This window comes from Canis lupus, chromosome 16, assembly GCF_011100685.1.
Source record: "Canis lupus familiaris isolate Mischka breed German Shepherd chromosome 16, alternate assembly UU_Cfam_GSD_1.0, whole genome shotgun sequence".
NCBI lineage: Eukaryota > Metazoa > Chordata > Mammalia > Carnivora > Canidae > Canis > Canis lupus.
The window spans coordinates 10,461,543-10,480,030 of NC_049237.1; the positions used below are offsets into that span (position 1 = coordinate 10,461,543).

Consider the following 18,488-nt stretch of genomic DNA (forward strand, 5'->3'; position numbering starts at 1 on the left):
ATGAATTTTTTGAAAATTTCTGAGACTCAAGAAGAAGCATCTGCTTATAAAATCTTTCCACTTTGCTATGTGCATAGGGCTTGGGAAAAGGGGTGAGGCAAGGAGAAGCTTCAGCTCTAGGCTGCTCACAACGATTTATCCCTGAGCCTCTGATTCAGGAGGCTGTAAGATCCTATTCTACGGCTTGGAGTGTTCAGAATTTGCAAAGAATGTCACCATCTGCTCTCTCTGTGACCTGATGTCATACAGACCAGAATATCGTACTCTCATCCCAAACCCTTTCCTTTTAAGGGTATGCACGGTTGTCCAATTTTAGGGAGAGGATAACTCTTTTTTTCCTCCTGCTCCTCATCTCTTTCTGGAGAAGGATCAGAGTCTGTATGGGAGGATGGTTGCCGAGCTCCCTGGCTCCAAGCATAAATCCAGTTGAGCAGGCTTCTTTGCTCTGTTGCATTTATTGGGCTTCATTTCTAACTGTAGCAATGCTGTGAGCCTTCAAGGACCCGGGGCTTGAGGTGCCTCTGGCTGTGCCTCCCTGCCATTCTTGTTTTCCCTCTCTTTCTCCTCAGATTTGCCATCTGAGTGACTGTTGCTCACTGATACTGCTTCCATTTCCAATGATGGCCACCACCTGTGGCCACTCCTTCAGGTCTCTGGGGCGTTTTCTTCTCTTTGCTTTTTCCTTTTCTTACATCTTCTTATGTCTAGTGGGTAAATGAGTTCTCCTTGTACCACCATTACCTGTCCATCAAAATGTTCTTTTTGGTTTTTCTTTCTCAGTGGCTGACAGACAAGTTGCAGCATGTCAGGGATAATTCAGGGCATTGACCTCTTAATTCAGAACAGCACAAGAATTGGCCAGGCTGTTAAAGTGGGCTCATTCCAAGCTCTGGGAAGCTCTGCAACATGGGGGCCCAAAGGCACTGGTGTCCGTATCTCCCTCCAAATGAGACTTTCCCCTCGGTACTGTGTTCAAATTCAGACACGAAGCTATGGCAGCTTCACTGGAGCATGGGGGCAGAGGTCACCTAAAAGCATTCACCTCCATCTCAATTCTCTTCATGGCTTTGATTTGTCATGTATGCAGAACCCTCCTGCAGCAGCTGCAAAAGCTTCAGACTTTGGTGATGGGCAAGGTTTCGCGCACCTGCAAGTTGGCCGGCACACAGACTGGCACGTGCCTCATGGTGAGTTTCCCAAAGGGACAGCACCACGCATGCCCTGGCCTACCTCCTAGTCTCCAGTCTGTCCCCAGCTTGCCTAGTCCAGGCGAGGTTGGAGGAGTCGTGCACCTCACTCTGAGAGGAAGTTTCTTTGCTGTGACGTTCCCGAGGTTTACCTGTTGGCTTAGTCCAGCCTGGTGAAGGGGAGCCTGTCTCCCTGGACCTCCTGGGTGTTGCGGGGCTAGAGGTTTGCTCTGAGGATCCTGGAATTGACAGCTCCCTGTGTTCTCTCCTCCCCCTGCAGGTGGTTGTGCTATGCTTTGCTGTTGCATTTGGCAGCTTCTTTCAGGGCTACGGGCCCTATCCTTCTGCCACCAAGATGGCTCTGCCCAGCCAGCACTCTGTGCAGGAGCCGTATACAGCCTCTGTTGGTAAGATAGCACTCAGCAACTCGTAAAGTACCATGCTGAATTTCTCTGGAGCTTTCTGAAAGCTCAACATTCTGAAGGAAGTCTGAGGAGAAAGTCTAATCTTTAAAAAGTGGTCAAAGCGTAGCTTCTCCATTGAAGGGGTGGGGTCTGGTGCCCAGGCTTCGGGGTCCCTAAGGCACCAGTGGGAATTCTCTAGAGCTTGGCAGAGTCACTTCACAAACTCTTGCTCTATGTTCCCTAGCAAATTCTGAGGTGTCCTTTTTGAGCTCTGATAAGGGGGAGGGATGTGAATTTGGGGATGAGTAAATAGAGGGGGACATTAAGCTCTCCATGACATTTTAAAGGACCTCCTGTATTTCTACTTCCACTCAGTGGAATTATATGTTACCGTAGTAAGAATTCGTGAAATGAATCTGTCCGTCTTACACAACAGTATGGCCAAGATTTACAGACTCAGGTGTTAGAGAAGAAGTGTGTGATAGCCTCACCTAGATCGATGATCCAAGCGTGCAGGAAATAATGAAGTGGCCTCTGGGGACCATTATATATACGCGAATACACATATCCACTAATAATAATGAGTGTGGGATTGGGGATACTGGCACACTTTTTACAGTTCTGAAAGGTCTCTGGTCTTCACCAGGTGGTTGTAGCCCTGCCAGGTTTATGACAGAAATGCTAGCATTTCAACCAAATAATTTCAGTGATCTCTTGGGAAATTCTTTTTTCCCTAAGGGAATGTATCTGTAAATTTAGATGGAAGCCAATGAGAGCAGAGTTTCTGTGTTGTAGAAAATTTGCTACAGAGCCATCTAGCTATGCAACTATACTATAAAACAAAGAAACTGTCTCTGTCATTTGATTTATGGCTTTGGTTTTGTGGCTTCTCTCCGGTTTCTAAATGAAAATGCAGTTTTCCGCCCTTGTACCTTCTCTCCATGCAAGACCAACTCATTAGAAATGTTTCTTATTTTAGCTGGTCTGGACATCTCCAAGTATTTGACTCCATTCTTCATGAATTGTTTCCCCCAGATGGTTATGGGTGGACAAGGAGGGGAGTTTTATTTTCAAAGCAATGGGGGTGGCAGTTTGCTTCATGTTTGTTTGCTTTTCTATTGTTCTTCCAGCACTGTATAATTGGTATAATTTTTCAATGCACAAAACTCTGAAACCCTGAAGCCTTTATGGAAAGTCAACTCTAGCTGGCACCCTCAGTTCTGGGCAAAAGGACCCACAAATTATCATCTGCTTCCAGCCCTAGGCATTGAGTGAGGGGATGTGATAAACCCTGTGGTCTCTCCCTAACACCTCTTATTTTGCTCTGTCCTCAGTGAGATCCAGGAATCTGCTGATCTATGAGGAACATTCTCCCCTGGAGGAGCCGTTGAGCCCAGCCTCGGCTGGGGAACTTGGGCATTGGGACAGAGGGTCCTCCCTGCTCAGGGCATCAGGGTTGGAGACCAGGCCTGATGTGGATCTTCCCCATTTCATTATCTCAAATGAGACCAGCCTGGAGAAATCGGTGCTGTTGGAGCTACAGCAGCACTTGTGAGTCAAGAACACACACAGATGCAACTCCTCTAATGATGATGGGTTGTGAGTCAGCAACCCGGAATGTGGGGTGTAGACTTTCCCATAGGCCCAGTCCAAACCCTGGGTTCTTTCAGGACCTATTTTCAGGACCTGGGACTCTGAAGAGTTTACTACTTGCCAACAGCTGCTCTTAGTAGACATGGGGTGGGGGTGAGGGGAAAAACCTAGGGTGAGCTGCCCCCATGTCTGCTTTGTCACTGGGGAGCTGGCTGTGGTGCCTGCAAGGAGTGGCAAAGGGCTTGACTCCCACCTTCCTCCCCATAAAGCCTCATAAGTAAACACAGAGCCCACCTTAGCAGTGTGCTTGCTATGCAGGTACAGCCTTAGGACACCTTCCCTACCTTCCTTCGAACTAGAGATACATATATGTTATGCTATATGTTCATATACAGTTTTATGACATATATAAATAACATGTATTAATTATATATTTTTATTGAGGGGCATCCTTTGAGAGGCATTGCGCATAAACATGTTTCCATGTTGAAAATAAGACTGGGCTCCAATTCTCCATGAGTTGTTTCTTTAGGTAGTTGCAGGGTCGGGGGGAGTCTTTTTGTAAACATAAAGGCTTATAGGATGGCCAGATATTGTTATTGTGCTGGGGGAGGTTCCTGAAAATGCCAAACAGCATGGGAAGGAGGGTCTGCATGCACACTCCTGGTTACACATGCTGTGGTTGCTGATCGAGCTTAATTCCCCCTTGTGCTTCCCAGAAATGATGCTATTCCAAAGCAAGTGCTCCCCCGCTTGAAGATTCTACTTTGGATTCCTCAGCTTTTTTCCCCTAAAGCTGTGGGGAAGGTTTATAATTGCATGTACTTTTATATGTTTACATTATACATGCATATTTAACATTTACCAGCACTTACTCCCTTAAGTACTGTACCGACGTGATATATAAATCCTTTTAAATACTGTAAGAGTCTAGGCATTATTATTTATTTCCATCACAGAGAAATTTGTAGAGATGCCACTGGGAGCTGTAGAAGACTTAGCTGCTTGATTACATGGCTCATACCACAAGTCTTCTCCCCTCTTGGCTCAATATTCAGGGGCCCACTGAAAATCTCACTTGTTCTGGGGTGTCTCCCAGATACCAAAGCCCTCATAGCCCTCTTCTGAGTACCTAGAGACTTTCTAGGCTGTTGTACAATTTGATTACATTTATTTTCTGTTACATGTTTAGTATTATTTCAGGTTAGCTTTTTAAAAAAAAATTATCTGAGTTATTAGTATTCTAGACCAGGAATTGGACTCTATCCTTTTATTTTCTTCTTTCCAGAGCCTAGCATAGGGCTCGCCATCATCAGTAGATACATTCACTTAAAGCAATTTGTGGCAAATCAGCATCAAGCCACAATGCTTATCTTCTGGGTTGGGATGTCTCCTCTTGGGTTGGGATAAAGGGAGGAACACGACCGAGCGCATGGGCTGGTAGCTGGAGACTGGGAACAGAGGGTTGCTAGTTGGTGGGAAAAAGAGGAGAACCCACTTGGGCTCGCCCGCAAAGTTGTAGTCATGGAATGATTGTGTCATATGCCCAAGCGTGAGAATCAGAGTTGTTAGTTGGTGACTGAGATTCTTTTCTCCTTTTGGTATCTTTCCAGGGTCAGCGCCAAACTGGAGGGGAATGAGACACTAAAAGTTGTAGAACTCGACAGAAGAGTGAACGCCACCTTCTGAGGAGGCTGTCTCCACCTCCCTCTTTCTCTTCACTCTGCTTTCACATCCCCAAATCACCTTTGTCATAAGCTTTCCCTTTTTGCCTTTTATCTGGACGAAGACATGGACGAGCAGTCATGGCTTTGGATGAGAGGATAGCCTGGGATTTCCACCTGCAGTGAGAGAGCTCCTTCCCCTCCATCACATGCCCCCCTGAACAGGGGAGCCCGTGGCATCCCTCCCTCCCTCTTGCTTACTGACATAGGAAATTATTTTAGGATCGAGGCTGGGATGGGACGAGCAGGCTCATTTCTACCAATAGTGCCAAAAATATACAGCCTGATTTTCACTGTGGGTTGTGACCACCTCTCTGAAGATGAGATGACTCTTGTTTCTATGAGACCCCAGACTCCAGCCACAAAAACACCAGGATACCTGCTGGGATCTGGCAAAGCACTGACTGACGTCCTGCCTTCTTGGCCTTGATCTCCCATGTGTCTGCCCCCCACAGCCCCTTCAGTGAGTACCCCTGCCACTGGGCCCCTCCCGAGCCCTCGCACATCGTCCTCCCCGCACTGGAGCGAGGGCTCCCCTCCCCATTCTCAGGCCGCAAGTGCAATGCCTGAAGGAATCAGGCTTCTCTACTCCAGGCGAACCTGCCCCATCTTGTTGCTTGTAGGACATCCCCACAACCTGCGTCCCCACACACCCATAGGTCTGCCTCCCCAGCTTCTCCTCCCCATTTGTAAATAGTATTTATTAGCTCGCTGAGGCTTCCTGCTAGCAGCCACGCTGAAAAGATCTGACGCCTCCCTCCAAACTGGCAGTGTTCTGTTGGCCTTGGGACCTTGGAGGGTACCCTAAGCCCTGGGATCCCCAATCCTCCAGATGCCTTTTTTTCCCCTCTTCCTCCTGTTCCTCCCTCCTCCTCCTCCCCCTTCTACAGCTGGAGGCCTATAATTCTAGTTGGGAAATCCCCTTAAGCTCTTGTCCTCCTACAGAATGGAGTCAGAGGGAAAGATGGAGGGATGCCTTAATCAGGTCTGTGGCTCTAGGGTCAGATGCTTTTTCTGTCATCTTCCCATAAGAGAAGGGAATCCTTGTCCCTGATAATAGGCGATTTGGACAACCTGGCTGGCTTGCCTCTCCACACCTGCTCCTAGTGCCCTCCTCCCCAGCCCCCTACACTTCTGCTTTACCCTCCTTCTGCCTCAACACAGGGGGTGGGTCTGAGGCCTGGGGTGGGAGCAGGTGACTTTGTTTAGTCACAGTCTTACCTTTTGTGGTCAGGTTTGGCTACTTTGCAGCTTACCCAAAGAGATACAACCTAAACCCCCCAACCTACTTTTTTTTTTTTTTTTTTGTAATGATTAAAAGTAACTTTTGTAGCTAAAAAAGAATTCTTTCCTCTTTCATACAAATAAGAAATGGAAATTGCCTTTTTATTGTATAGTGTAGAAGATTCCCTTTCAGTGTTTTCCCCTAGCTTGTGAAAGATTTTGTGTAATCTTTTTTTGCTTATTTTATCTTTGCTTATTATTTTGTATTTTATTTTTAGTAGTAGCTGAAGGTCCTTTAGCTTTAACTCCTCGCTTGCTCTCTCTCACTCTGTGTTTGGTCTACACTGTCATTGAAACCTGCATTTACACAGGATTAAGCCCTTACCTGGGCCTTCCATTCCATATCAGATGCAGGATTTGGTGTCATTAAGCATTTGCCATCATACCTCATAAGCAGATCCCTGCTTTGTCTGCCTTGGTACACCTGGGGCTCCCTGGGAGTGGTTCTGCGCTCTCTCTTTTTCTGCTGTGGTAGAGAGGGTTCCAGACCAGGGGAGATGCCAACTGTGTCTTCTTGGCCGTGTGTAAAGCTGGATTGGGGCAGCTGTCTGCAGTCTCACAACCCCTTACCTTGGCCACGGAGAGCAGAGGCCATCTGAGCTGTGCGGGAAGGGGGGTTACCAGCGTGCCCCCCACCCCTGGCTCTCTCCTTTCCATTCCCTCCTTCTCTTCTGCTCTAGATCTTACTGGGCCTGGCTGCTGTCAGGTAGCCATGGGCTGCTGCCGACCCATCCCTCTCTTTAAAATACCATATAATTACCAGGCAAAGGCAGCCTGTGGGGCCCTAAGAAGGTAAAAAGAATGAACTCAAGTAGTATTTGGTCAACGAGAAAGGAAAGGTTTTATAAGTAAGGGCAGACATGTGAGAATGGGTCATCCTACCCACCTGCTGCAAGGGAACCAGATCAGGCTTTGAAGGCTCCTGGATCAGCCAGGGTGGGAGAGCTGCTCTTCCGAATGAGGCCGGAGAAGGGAAAGGCTGGCCAACCTCCAGTCTCTGCCCTTAGTGTCCTGAGGATTTTATTTTCTGCCCCACCTACCTTTCCTTGTCGTCCCCTTCTGCAGACCTCCACACGGCAGGGTGTTCTCTCTGGGAAGCCGTTCTTCCAGGACTGAATCTGTATCTAGAGACAGGAGACATCCACTTGGGTGCTCAGATGGCCATGTTCAGGGGGTTCCAAGAGCCAACCCTGCTCTGTTTTGAGAAAAACCTCTGCCCTGCACTCCCTGCTTCGGCAAATCAAGGGAACTAAAGATTTACCTTTAGGAGGATGCCATGGGGTCAGGACGATGTAGAGGAATCAGATAATGCCAAGTGATTAAGGGCTGTGTGCTCGTTGGCTTTTCTGGGGTGAAGCCCTGCAATAGACCAGTCGGCAATACCTGGTTAGCCCTGAAGAGTTCAAGCAGACTTTCAGACTCGAGTTTTGAAAGGCATGAGACTGTTAGCATCACTATGAACCATAAATAATAAATAGGTTACTCATTAATACATTAATTATATTTTCTGTCATGTGAACAGCGTTTCCTCTTGCCTCTCTTTGATTACCCCGGTGAAGGAGGTGTCTTGCAAACATTCAAAGAACAAGCACCTTTTCACTGGCTGAGCCCCAATAAGCCAAGCCCCCCCAGCTTGGCCCTTTCCCCAGCTCTTGACCCTATACTTAAAAATGGATGCTGGAGATGAAAGGCCCCAGTGCCAATTTAAGAAGGAATTTCTGTGAAGTGTGAGGACTCTAGAGCCTCGATCACATAAAGAGAGTGTTATGTAAAAATCTGACAGCTGAACTAGGTTGCTCCTTTTGTGTGCGTGGGGGTGGGGTGGGGGTGGGGAGGTGAGGTTTGACACCAGCGTAGGCAAAATTAGATAACTTTTTCACTAATAAAAATGATATTGATTCGGAGAACTAATTTGTAGGTTGTGAAAGAAGCTTGTAGCTCAACTTATTTACAAACCAACTATAATTACCACGTTTTTCTTCCTTCCTAAATCTCACAGTTGAGCCTGAATGCCAAAGGAGGGCGGTGAAGCTCATGCGCCCATAGAGCAGGAGTGTTGAAGTGATTCATCCTTATTCTGGCAACAAGGCGGTGTCCAGAATTCTGGTCACATGTGTTTCATTAAAATTTGTCAACACTTCATGGCTCCTTTCTTCCATGTCCTCAGATCAAGCAAAACCACAAAGAGAGAATCAGAGGCCTCTTGGGGACGGCTCTGGAACACACATGTCCTGTAGGGTGTGTACTTGAGCATGACGTACAAATTGAGACATCCCGCTCTTGGCTGAATCAATGGACCATCGGTGCTGGTCTTGCTGACATGGGGAGATGGAGGAGAAGGCTTTCAGAGCTATTGCCTTTGCATGCTTTTCAGCTGAGGCAATTAGGGGAAGGGTGATAGCCTGAGCCCCTCTGGGAGGCCAGTTACAGGAGAGACTGAGTGGAGCAGCCGGAGCGGATTTCAGGTTTCCCACGCAGTCAGCTAGTCAGTCGTAGGACTTTTCAGTTTACTGAGGCAAGAGTGCTGTCTGGAGCCCTAGCGATTGTTGGGGAGTTAAGGGGGCTGAGGAGATTTCATCAATCATTAGCTATTCCAAAGACAAAATACCGGGTCTCTCTCTTCCCCTCCTGACACATACGCACAGTCCCCCTGTGGCTCTAAACCCTGTCTTACATGTACTTTATGCGTATCCTCCAGGATGACCGAGGCCTCCTTCATCCCTGGGAGATTTTACAGCTAGCCTTGCAGTATTAGACTGAAGTGAGCGTGGGGACAGGACTTTTTCCAAAGGCCCAAAAATGGTTTCCTAAAAGTGAGCCATGGTCAGATTTGCACATCAGGGGGAAAGAAATAGGGTTCGGTCCATCAGGAAAATCCCACTCTGCAAAGCTGCAGTCACATCAAAACAACAGCAAGCTTGGATCAAAGTTATCATAAATCATCACAGCAGAATATTTTCTCAGGGCCAAGGAACCTGGCCCATTTGATGATTAATGCCCAATCTCATGGTGGCCACAGAGCCTATACTTAGTGCAGGAAAAAATCGAGGTGTGGGTTCATTTTGTCATTTTGGGCATCATAATTCAGGAAAGCTTTATTTTTGTCTGTGTTTTGAGAAGAGTGGGAAATAATATTTCTTGAGCCCTTATTCAGTGCTGGGTATTGTGCGTCATAAATTGACTTTTAATTTTATGGACAGAGAAAATGGCAACTAGTTACCAGGAGATAGATCAACCCCTGAGGGATACAAGGAAGTACAGTTCGTGGGTTCAGCTGGGCAGATTCCTCTCTATGAACTTGTAAGGTTCTCTGGGCAGGAAACACAGTGTCTGCTCCCTATGCTGGCCCCGCCGTGCAACCTTCGGTTCTGTGCTTCCTGCTGGAAGTATCCACCAGATGTTCCTCTCCGGTCTTGTGCATCCAATGTTCTGTGAATTCCAGCTAGCAGGCTTTGCATCCTGGAAAAGAAAAACCAGGGGTTTTAGCTCCATTCCTCTGCTCCTGTCCTTTGCTCACCAGCTAGGTGACAACATGAACTTTTTGCACCATGAACCCATTGTCTACACTGCTTAGAACCTCTCCCTTCCAGATAAAATGCTTTACAAGTCTATGGAAAACACCAGCACACCTTGACAAAGCATGAGGGACCCTGTTTAAACAACGCTGAGCAGACCCTAGACTATAATCAACCATGAGCTTTAATGTCTATGCTGACAGGCTGGACTGCTTTCTCTCTTGTAATAGTTCTATAGACCAGCAGTGTTTAATAGATTGTGAGTCTATCATCTGTTGTATTGTGCTTGGGTTTTTTTTTTTTAATGGCTTTTTATTTTTTATTATAGCTAAGGAAATACCAAAAATTTCAAAAAAAAAAAAAAAAAGGCTTTGTAGGATACTTGTACTTAGTTTGGGAAAAAAATGAATTGAAATTGTTACGCTTTTGTATTTCCATTTCTTGCAAATAAAAATATTTTTTTCTTAAATAGTAAAATGTGGTCCCGTCTTTAAAATCCTGGTCATATGGTTCTAAAAGCATTTTGCTTTTCTTATGAGCACGGCTTTTATACATGTGTACCTAACCATTCTTTTCTGATTATCTAGTTGAACTGACAGACGAACCTCCAACCGGCAGTTTGTCTGATATCTTAGCCCTGAAATCCAAGCCTTCGCTGGAGGAATATTGAGAAACCTAATTGTTTTTTCAGTCACAGGAAGAGAAACAGCATTCTCTAGAGATTTTTGCCGCCCGACTGCTGTGTTCATTGTCTACTACAACTATTCACTAACTAGATTACGGAATTCTTCGAATTTGATTCTGCTTCCCCCGTCTCGGATGCTGGGGAATGATGATCTGGGCTTGAGCCAGGAGAGAAGTCTCCTTCTTCAGATGGACAGTTGCAGGGGATGCCTAGCCCAGTGTCGTGCTCCAGAAATTCTAATGAAATGGTTGATAAAGGTCAACGCACTCAAGCAGAATCATCATCATTCCATTGCAATTTCAGCGTTCAAATTTAATTTTCTCCACTCAGACAGAGTGTGGCTTCATTTAGCCTCAAAAAGAGAACCCAGGATGTTAAGAGATGAAGGTCATGGACAGTGCTTACCTGCAAAAAAACCTACCTTTTTCTTTTCTTTTTCTCTTTTTCTTTTTTTAAAGCAGCATGCCTATCCCTGCTTTGGGCTCAAGGGTGCATTAGTCTGCTGCCTTTCCTCTCTGAGCACCTTGACCTTCTATTCATACACAAGGGGCCTCTCCCTGTAAAAGCTTTTAGGAACACATTTTTCCTCTTTTTTTCTTATTGGGAGCCTATTATGGAAGGCTCCTTCTGGACATGCTGATGTCTGTCCGGTGGAAGGGGCAGATACAGATTTCTCTGTATTAATCGTGCCTTTGTATTTTCTGTATTCCTAATGCTTTGCATCTGGGGCTTTGCAGACCCAGGAGGGACTGCCCTGGGCTAGCCAGTTCCTAGAGACCTTAAAGGACTTGCCTACAAGCACAACTTTCATATGCAAACCAACCAATCCAGAACCCATACCCCAGCCACCCCAGGGCCCAGTACCAGACAACTAGAGACAGTCCCTACACCTAGAGATCCCCCTTGAGATTATTCAAACTAGCCAATCCTAAACTTGCTTACCTTGTCTTGCTCTTTCCTTCCTGTGGAAACTACAATAAACCTTCTTGCTGACTTTTCCTTCCTTCCACTGCCTCCTGACCGACTACAGTGCTTCCTTCTGTGGCCACTATGGCAGGGTGTGAGTCCTCCTCTTGGGACCTGTGTGTAACAAACTCTTTTCATCAGCAATTGTCTCTTGGCAATCTGCCAGCCTCACCATATCTGAATAATAATAACGGCCTACTTTAAAAAACACATTCCTTAGGCCTTGGAATGTCAAGTTAGAGGCTGATCCCAGACTCGTGGGCATTCTGGGTTTCACGGATGGATCTACTATGACTTGGGGCAATGTAACAGATTTGTTGTCTCATTTCACAACAATTGGTTGGCAATTGTGTTCCAGAGAAGAAAAATGAGACTTGTAGAGGATGGTGGTGGTTCTTTTTCCCAGGAAATGAGGTAAATCAGAGAGCAGGTGTCTCATGTCCCAGTCCTGTGCTCAGGCTGGTTCCAAGGTAAATCACACCCCAGGCTCTGCAAATGGGAACTATAGAGGCAAGGAAGCAGTGGGGAATACAGTGGGGGAAAGAACCCAGCTGGCTTCAGGAGATAAACGTTTATGGATTTCTGCAGTTTTATCAACTTGCTGGCCGCAAGGGAAAAGGAGATGCTTATCAAGCACCTATTTATGCACCTGGTGATTTTTATGTATTATCTATGATCTTATTTATTTCCTCTAAAAATTTTATGAAGAATATATAATTATCCCCTTTCATAGTTGAGGACCCTGGGATTTTAAAAGGGTAAGAGGCTTCCTCGAAGTCATACAGTAAATTAGCTGCAGATGAGAGAGGACAGAGTCTTCAAACTCTACTGTGCTGTTTCTTAGGGCTTGAGCATTTTTGCTTGTCAAGATGCAGGGGTTAGCCTCTATCAGATATTGCAGACCTTCAGTGCGTGTGTAAATATTTCCGGTTTGGCCCCGTGATGTTTCAAACATTTAAAATTATTGGTTAACCTTTCGACAGTCCAAGACTACTTGTAACATCAGATTTCCATCTTCTCTTAAAAGACTGGAGGACTCAAAACTTCAGGAGCTGAGTAATGGTGACCCCTTCAGTAGCATGGGTTGTCTGTGGGTAGCCGCATGTCTCCATGCCTAGGCTGGTTCATTCATTTATGCTGCTTCCCTGGCCCTTCCATCATCTGAATTGACAGGAAAGGGAATAAAGGATAAGATGCTGTATTGATGGGGCTGGGAGGTGGGAGGGGGCTCAGTTTCTCCCTGAGGGACAGAAATTGTGAGGCCTGAGTTTGGAGGCAGCCAGGCTATGAGTCATGGAGGCTGCTGGCTAATTGCCCTTCTTTGCATTACATGAGAGAATTTGAAATCTGGGGTCTGTTCTTAGTCCAAGAGATAAACCTTTACCAATCTCAAAAATGATATTAAAAACTCTTTTTTGATGATCTCACTCATATAAGACCTTATGCTCTAAATAAAGCTCTTTCACATGCCATGTAACTTGCAGATCATCTAGGAGGGAGATGGAGCAGTCAGTGTTGTCCCTGTCACTCAGTTGAGGAAATGGGGGGCTGTGGAGATGGGGATGGCACCACATTAAGTTACAAGATGAGTGCAAAGCAGAATCATGAACCAACTGTCCCGATTTCCATCCTAGTACCAATTCCATTAGCTATGCCTCATCTGGGCAGGTTGACATGCTAGCTGTCTCAGTCATCCATGATCCTTCCAATGGGATTGCTTTTCAAGATGCCACTGCCATATTCTTTTTCCTAGAATTCTCAGGACTGAGTTTTAAGTTGGATATATATATATATATATATATATATATATATATATATACCCAAATGCCCCTGTCTCTATAGAGAGAGGGAAAAGGGGAAGAAAGATCATCTCAGTCATTTCCTTAAAAATAATCCAAGTCACCATTTGAGAGGCTGGTGTCACTTGACCCCTCATTATTTGGTGAGTCTGGGCAGGTGGCACAAGTTGATGTTGTCTTCCAATGGACACAGCTGTTGCTAGATCTTTTTGGCAATTTTAAAGTAGAGTTCTGGCCCCATGAGGAGGCCATGTGTTCTCCTCCTCCCTCTGTGCTGTTGTTTTTAGATGGAGGAACAAAAATAACCATTGAGGAATACCATGAAAGCTGCCAGAGAGGCTGTTGTGCTCTTCTCCAAGAATCTGTTTCAAAATGTTTAATGTTTCTTAAGTGAAAAGTATTTGGGAATCGGGGCTGCCAGAGTGTTCATCAGTAATGTCCTCCCCAGTATTACTGCAAAACAGATGGCAAGTTAAGTTTCCTGATGAGTGTATGAGACATTCCAGGTGCTTGGGCTGGTTCAAAGGAAAGCCCTCCCCAAGACAAAAATGTAAATATACAACCACCTACATATTTAGAGACCACCAGGACTGGAAAGGTATCCTTAATCCCCAAAATGTTTCCTTTCTCAACTTAGTTATCAATTAAATGCTTTCAATCATTGATACAGCATTTTATCGTGGTTTGAGATAGTATAAATTGTAAATAAAATGCAAAAAGGAAATACAGTTGACCTGGTATATGCAATATTGCACACATCATTCCATGCAATCCCACCCCAGGGGCAGAACTTGACAGGGGATATAAGTTGAATTAGGAGGGGTGCTATAAGGAAAGTCAGAGTTAGGGACAACATGCATGGCATTACAGAGATAAGAGGTAGAGAGAATGCTATTGGAGCCAATGGCAAAATTTTCCTATGGTATAATTAAATTTTAAAATATTGCAGTTCTATTACACATAGCTAAAAAAAATTAGGGTACTAGAAAGCTTTTATTGAAAAATAGCAGGCTATTTTTCCCTATCTTTTCTATCCACCAGTCCTACTTCTTGGAAGTAACCAATTTCCATTTTTTTTCTCACATTTATTTCTATATCTCTTTTTTAAAAGATGTTATTTATTTGAGAGAGAGACAGATAGAGAGAGAGAGAGAGCACAAGCTGGGGGAGGGGCAGAGAGAGAGAGGGAGACAGAATCCCAAGCAGACTCTGTGCTAAGTGTGGAGCCCCATAGGGGGAGATCGTAGGACCCTGCGAACATGACCTGAGCCAAAATCAAGAGTTGGACTTTAACTTATTGAGCCACCCAGGCACCTCTCTCTATTTCTAAATAATGGGTTTATGCTGCTCTTACTCGATATATCAGTTTTAGACAATTCTTATGGTTATAAGAATTTTACCACTTCAAGGGGAACCTGGGTGACTCAGTAGTTGAGCGTCTGCCTTTGGCTCAGGGCGTGATCCCAGGGTTCTGGGATCAAGTCCCACATCGGGCTCCCTGCAGGGAGCCTGCTTCTCCCTCTGCCTGTGTTTCTGCCTCTCTCTGTGTCTCTCATGAATAAATAAATAAAATCTTTTTTTAAAAAAAGAATTTTACCACCTCCAGCACATGTACAATGCATACTTCTCTCCCCATTTTCTTCCCATTTGGTTTTTCTTTCACGCTATCAGCCTTCCTCAAAGATCTGAATGGCTTTTGTCCTTTCATGTGCATTATGATGTATCATAATGATGAGCTATTCCAAATTTAAGAGTCAGGATAAGGTGTTATTCATTTTCCTTTAGCCTAGTGTTCTTTAAACTGAGGGTTGAGGAATTGGGAAATCGATTTAGTGTGTTTTGACCAACAATTTAAAAAAGAGAAACAGCATGGAATGGAGTGGAATTGCACAGAGTAAAATAGAAAATGTCAGAATGTATCTAGTAGAGGTTAACACTGTTTCATGTAACAATTTCAGGTGTGTGTGTGTGTGTGTGTGTGTATGTGTGTGTGTGAATATTCTCTTGGCTCATAACAGTTATATCACTCTGAGGGTCACAATAAAAAAGTTTTAAATTCTCAAAAACAAAACCCATTAATAATTCTCTCTCCATAAAGAGGTAAGATTATAAGTTAGCTTTTTTTTGTTAACAATTCCCAAAGAATAGCATATGAATATCTGGCACCATTTAAGCCTCCCAAGAGCAGTAAGTTTCCGTCCTGCCTGGGGACTGTAACTGCGCGCAGGTGTTCACGGATCAGTGTGGGGAACAGCACCAGGGAGAGTCGAAGTCATTCGGTACAGAGTTTACTTAATCCTCCTGTTTTGAGCCCATGCCTCACTCCTGCTTCCTTCTGTCTCTGGTGGCTTAAGCTGTGTTTTATTTGGATCATCTCAAAGAACCTCCAAGAATTTTCTAGATGACTCAGCACTTGCTCTCACCCTACCATTTCCTAATTGATGTAGCAAAAGACCAGCGCCAAGGACTAGCAGTGAGGGAGTCTTTCTCTCCGCTGCCCCAACTCCATTTCCCTTTGTCATCGTTAAGCCGTTAGTGGTCTCTCCTGCTGTGTTCATTGTCTAGAGGTGTCTGAATTTTGGTACAAACAAAGGTAAAATAGCTCTGCATGTTGAAAAGTAAATGTTATTCATAATTATGAGCTGGTACTTTTGGCACAAACTTTAAAACAATTTTCAAGCTGGGATCAAAAATATATTAGAAGCTCAACATACCCTGGGTGAAAATGGAGAGAAGGTAATATGGCAAGGAGGAGACCTACCTGCCCAGACTGCACAGCATTTCACACATCCTTGTAAGATTTACTCCTTTTGCCTTTCTTGGATACATGATTGCAGCAGCTATGCAGCCAGAACCAAGAGATAAAGTGGGTGGCAGCAGATAGAGGCAGATTACTTGGTGTATGAAATATCTATTTTTAGGTCCAAAACTTTACATTTCCAATAATAGATTCAGGGAGCCCTGGCTTTGCAATGTATCTGAAAGTTGCTGTTTGTACCTGAGGATGGGACCATCCTGAAGTGAGTGCAGTTAGAACCTGCCTCAAGTCCCAGAAAGCAAGTGTGCACTGTACCCTGAGTTAATTTACATGTGTCATGTTCCATTCTGTTCTGGCTACCACACTTTAAAAACGTGTATCATCAATCTTCTTAGGTACTGACAAACTCTTATCAAACTGTTTGTATCAGTTTATTCTTCTACCAGCAATATATGCGTTCCTGCTTCCCAATACTCACACCAATGCTTGATTTTTGTTTAATTTTAATGTTTGCCAGTCTGACGGGCATAAAATGACACCTTGTGGTTGTTATTGTTTGAAGTAGAATGCACTGTTTCTGTTTTTCCAAAGATGCTATTTTAATTTTCTTCCTGCGCATTTATTTTTTTTAAGATTTTATTTCTTTATTCATGAGACACACACACACACACACACAGAGGCAGAGACACAGGCAGAGGGAGAAGCAGGCTCCATGCAGGGAGCCTGATGTGGGACTCGATCCCAGGACCCAGAATCATGCCCTGAGCAGAAGGCAGACACCTAACCACTGAACCACCCAGGCACCCCTTCCTGCACATTTAACTTAAACATTTGAAGTTAGTATGTTTACTCTTCTCTTGAACAGCCTACAGACCTTTGCATGCCTTAATTCTGAGCAGCTCTTCTATTTTCATGCACTTTCGGTGCAATGTTTTAGTTGTAAAGTCTGTCTTCGTTATTCACAGATACCTTGTTTGTGAGTTTGCTTACCCATTAAAATTTATCTTTAACCTGGAAATTGATATTCACAGCACTTTCATGATAATTCATGGACTTGCACAGGACAGCAAAACATCTGAGTTGCCTGACTCACATGTTCCCAGTGAAGGTCAAACAAGTTGATATGCTGCCTTTTTGTTTCAACTCTTATACTGTCAACAACTGCCCTTTTGGTGATTTGGCATCATTTTTTCCTCCATTTTTGTGTTTTTGTTGATGATTTTGCTGTTTAAATGGCCCCCACACATAGTGCTGAAGTTCTATCTAGTGTTCCTAAGTGTAAAAAAGCAGTGACGTGTCTTATAGAGAAAGTATACACTAGATAAGCTTCATTCAGGCATGAGTTTTAGTACTGTTGGCCATAAGTTCGATGCTAATAAATCAACAATACACTATATCCTGAAAAATGCAGGGGAAATCCTGATGTGTGAGGACTGCTCTGGAAAGTACGTAATATCTGTAATGAATAATGATGCTATTGAAAAGATGGAAAAGCAGCTAAATTTCCGGATTTATGAGATGACGGTTGATTAAAAGAAAGCCTAGTGGACAATAATGTTATGAAGTTGAAAGCCAAAGAATTTTATGGCTGGCTAGTGTCAGGATAATGTTAAACCCCTTTCAGCTAGTGCTGTTGGCTCACACATTTCAAAAAGCAGTATGGTGTGAAAACGTTAAACCTGCAAGAGAGGGTGCTATAGATCTGGAGGCTACAGAAGATTTTTAAAAAACATCTGCTAAGTGTTGCACAGGAAAAGAGTTATGTGAGGGTCTTGTTTTGAATTTGTCTATAATTGGTTTTTTCTCTTCTTTATTCTTAAAAGATAGTTTTGCTGGGTATACAATTTTATTTTATTTTTTGAGATATAATTTGCATATAACATTGTATAAGTTCAAAGTATATAATGTGTTGTTTTGGTTATATATATATTGCAGTGTGATTATCACAATAGCTAACACCTCTGTCATGTCACATCATTATCATTTCTTTTGACAATTGTAGATGGTCAGTTATCCCCTCTCAGTATTTTGATTCCACTATCTCTAGGGTTCTAATTTTGCTATTGAGAAATCAGCTTTTCTAGTTCTTGATTATCTGTAAGTAATCTGGATTTTTCTTCTGACTGCTTTGTGATCTTTTCTTTATCTAATAATAAATTTGATGTATTTATTGATCCTACTTCGGATCCATTGTGTTCAGGATTGGGTGTGTTTCACCAAAGGAAATTCTCTGCCATTGGCTTTTCAAGTATACCTCTTTCCTTTGCCTCTCTTAACTCTTTATGGAATTCTGACTATTCTTATTCCAGACCTTTTTCTATCTACAATATCTTGTAACTATCATATTTGTCTTTCTGTGAGCTCTCATTTCAGATCTATTTTACAAGTTAACAGATCTCCTTATAATTGCGTCTAATCTGTTGTGTCCCAGGTTGGGTTCTCTTGAAAGCAGAGGTTGGAACTGAGTTTGGGGTATAGCCTGTCGATAAGGGATCAAAACCCATGAAAGAAGAGAATGAAGCAGGACTGTATGGAGGAATAAGGCAAATAGCAATGGCTTCCTAACCAAACCT

At 44.0% G+C, this 18,488-nt stretch overlaps 1 protein-coding gene across 1 annotated transcript in view; it reads left to right on the plus strand.

The window, feature by feature from the left end:
• CREB3L2 (cAMP responsive element binding protein 3 like 2) overlaps positions 1-10,184 on the plus strand; it is a 119,934-nt gene extending 109,750 nt beyond the window's left edge. The window contains exons 9-12 of the mRNA XM_038559440.1: positions 1,088-1,187; positions 1,468-1,594; positions 2,926-3,142; positions 4,798-10,184. Coding sequence (XP_038415368.1) covers positions 1,088-1,187; positions 1,468-1,594; positions 2,926-3,142; positions 4,798-4,873 — 520 coding nt within the window. The 3' untranslated portion in view covers positions 4,874-10,184. The remainder of the gene's footprint in view (positions 1-1,087; positions 1,188-1,467; positions 1,595-2,925; positions 3,143-4,797) is intronic.
• The last annotated feature ends 8,304 nt before the right edge of the window (positions 10,185-18,488 follow it).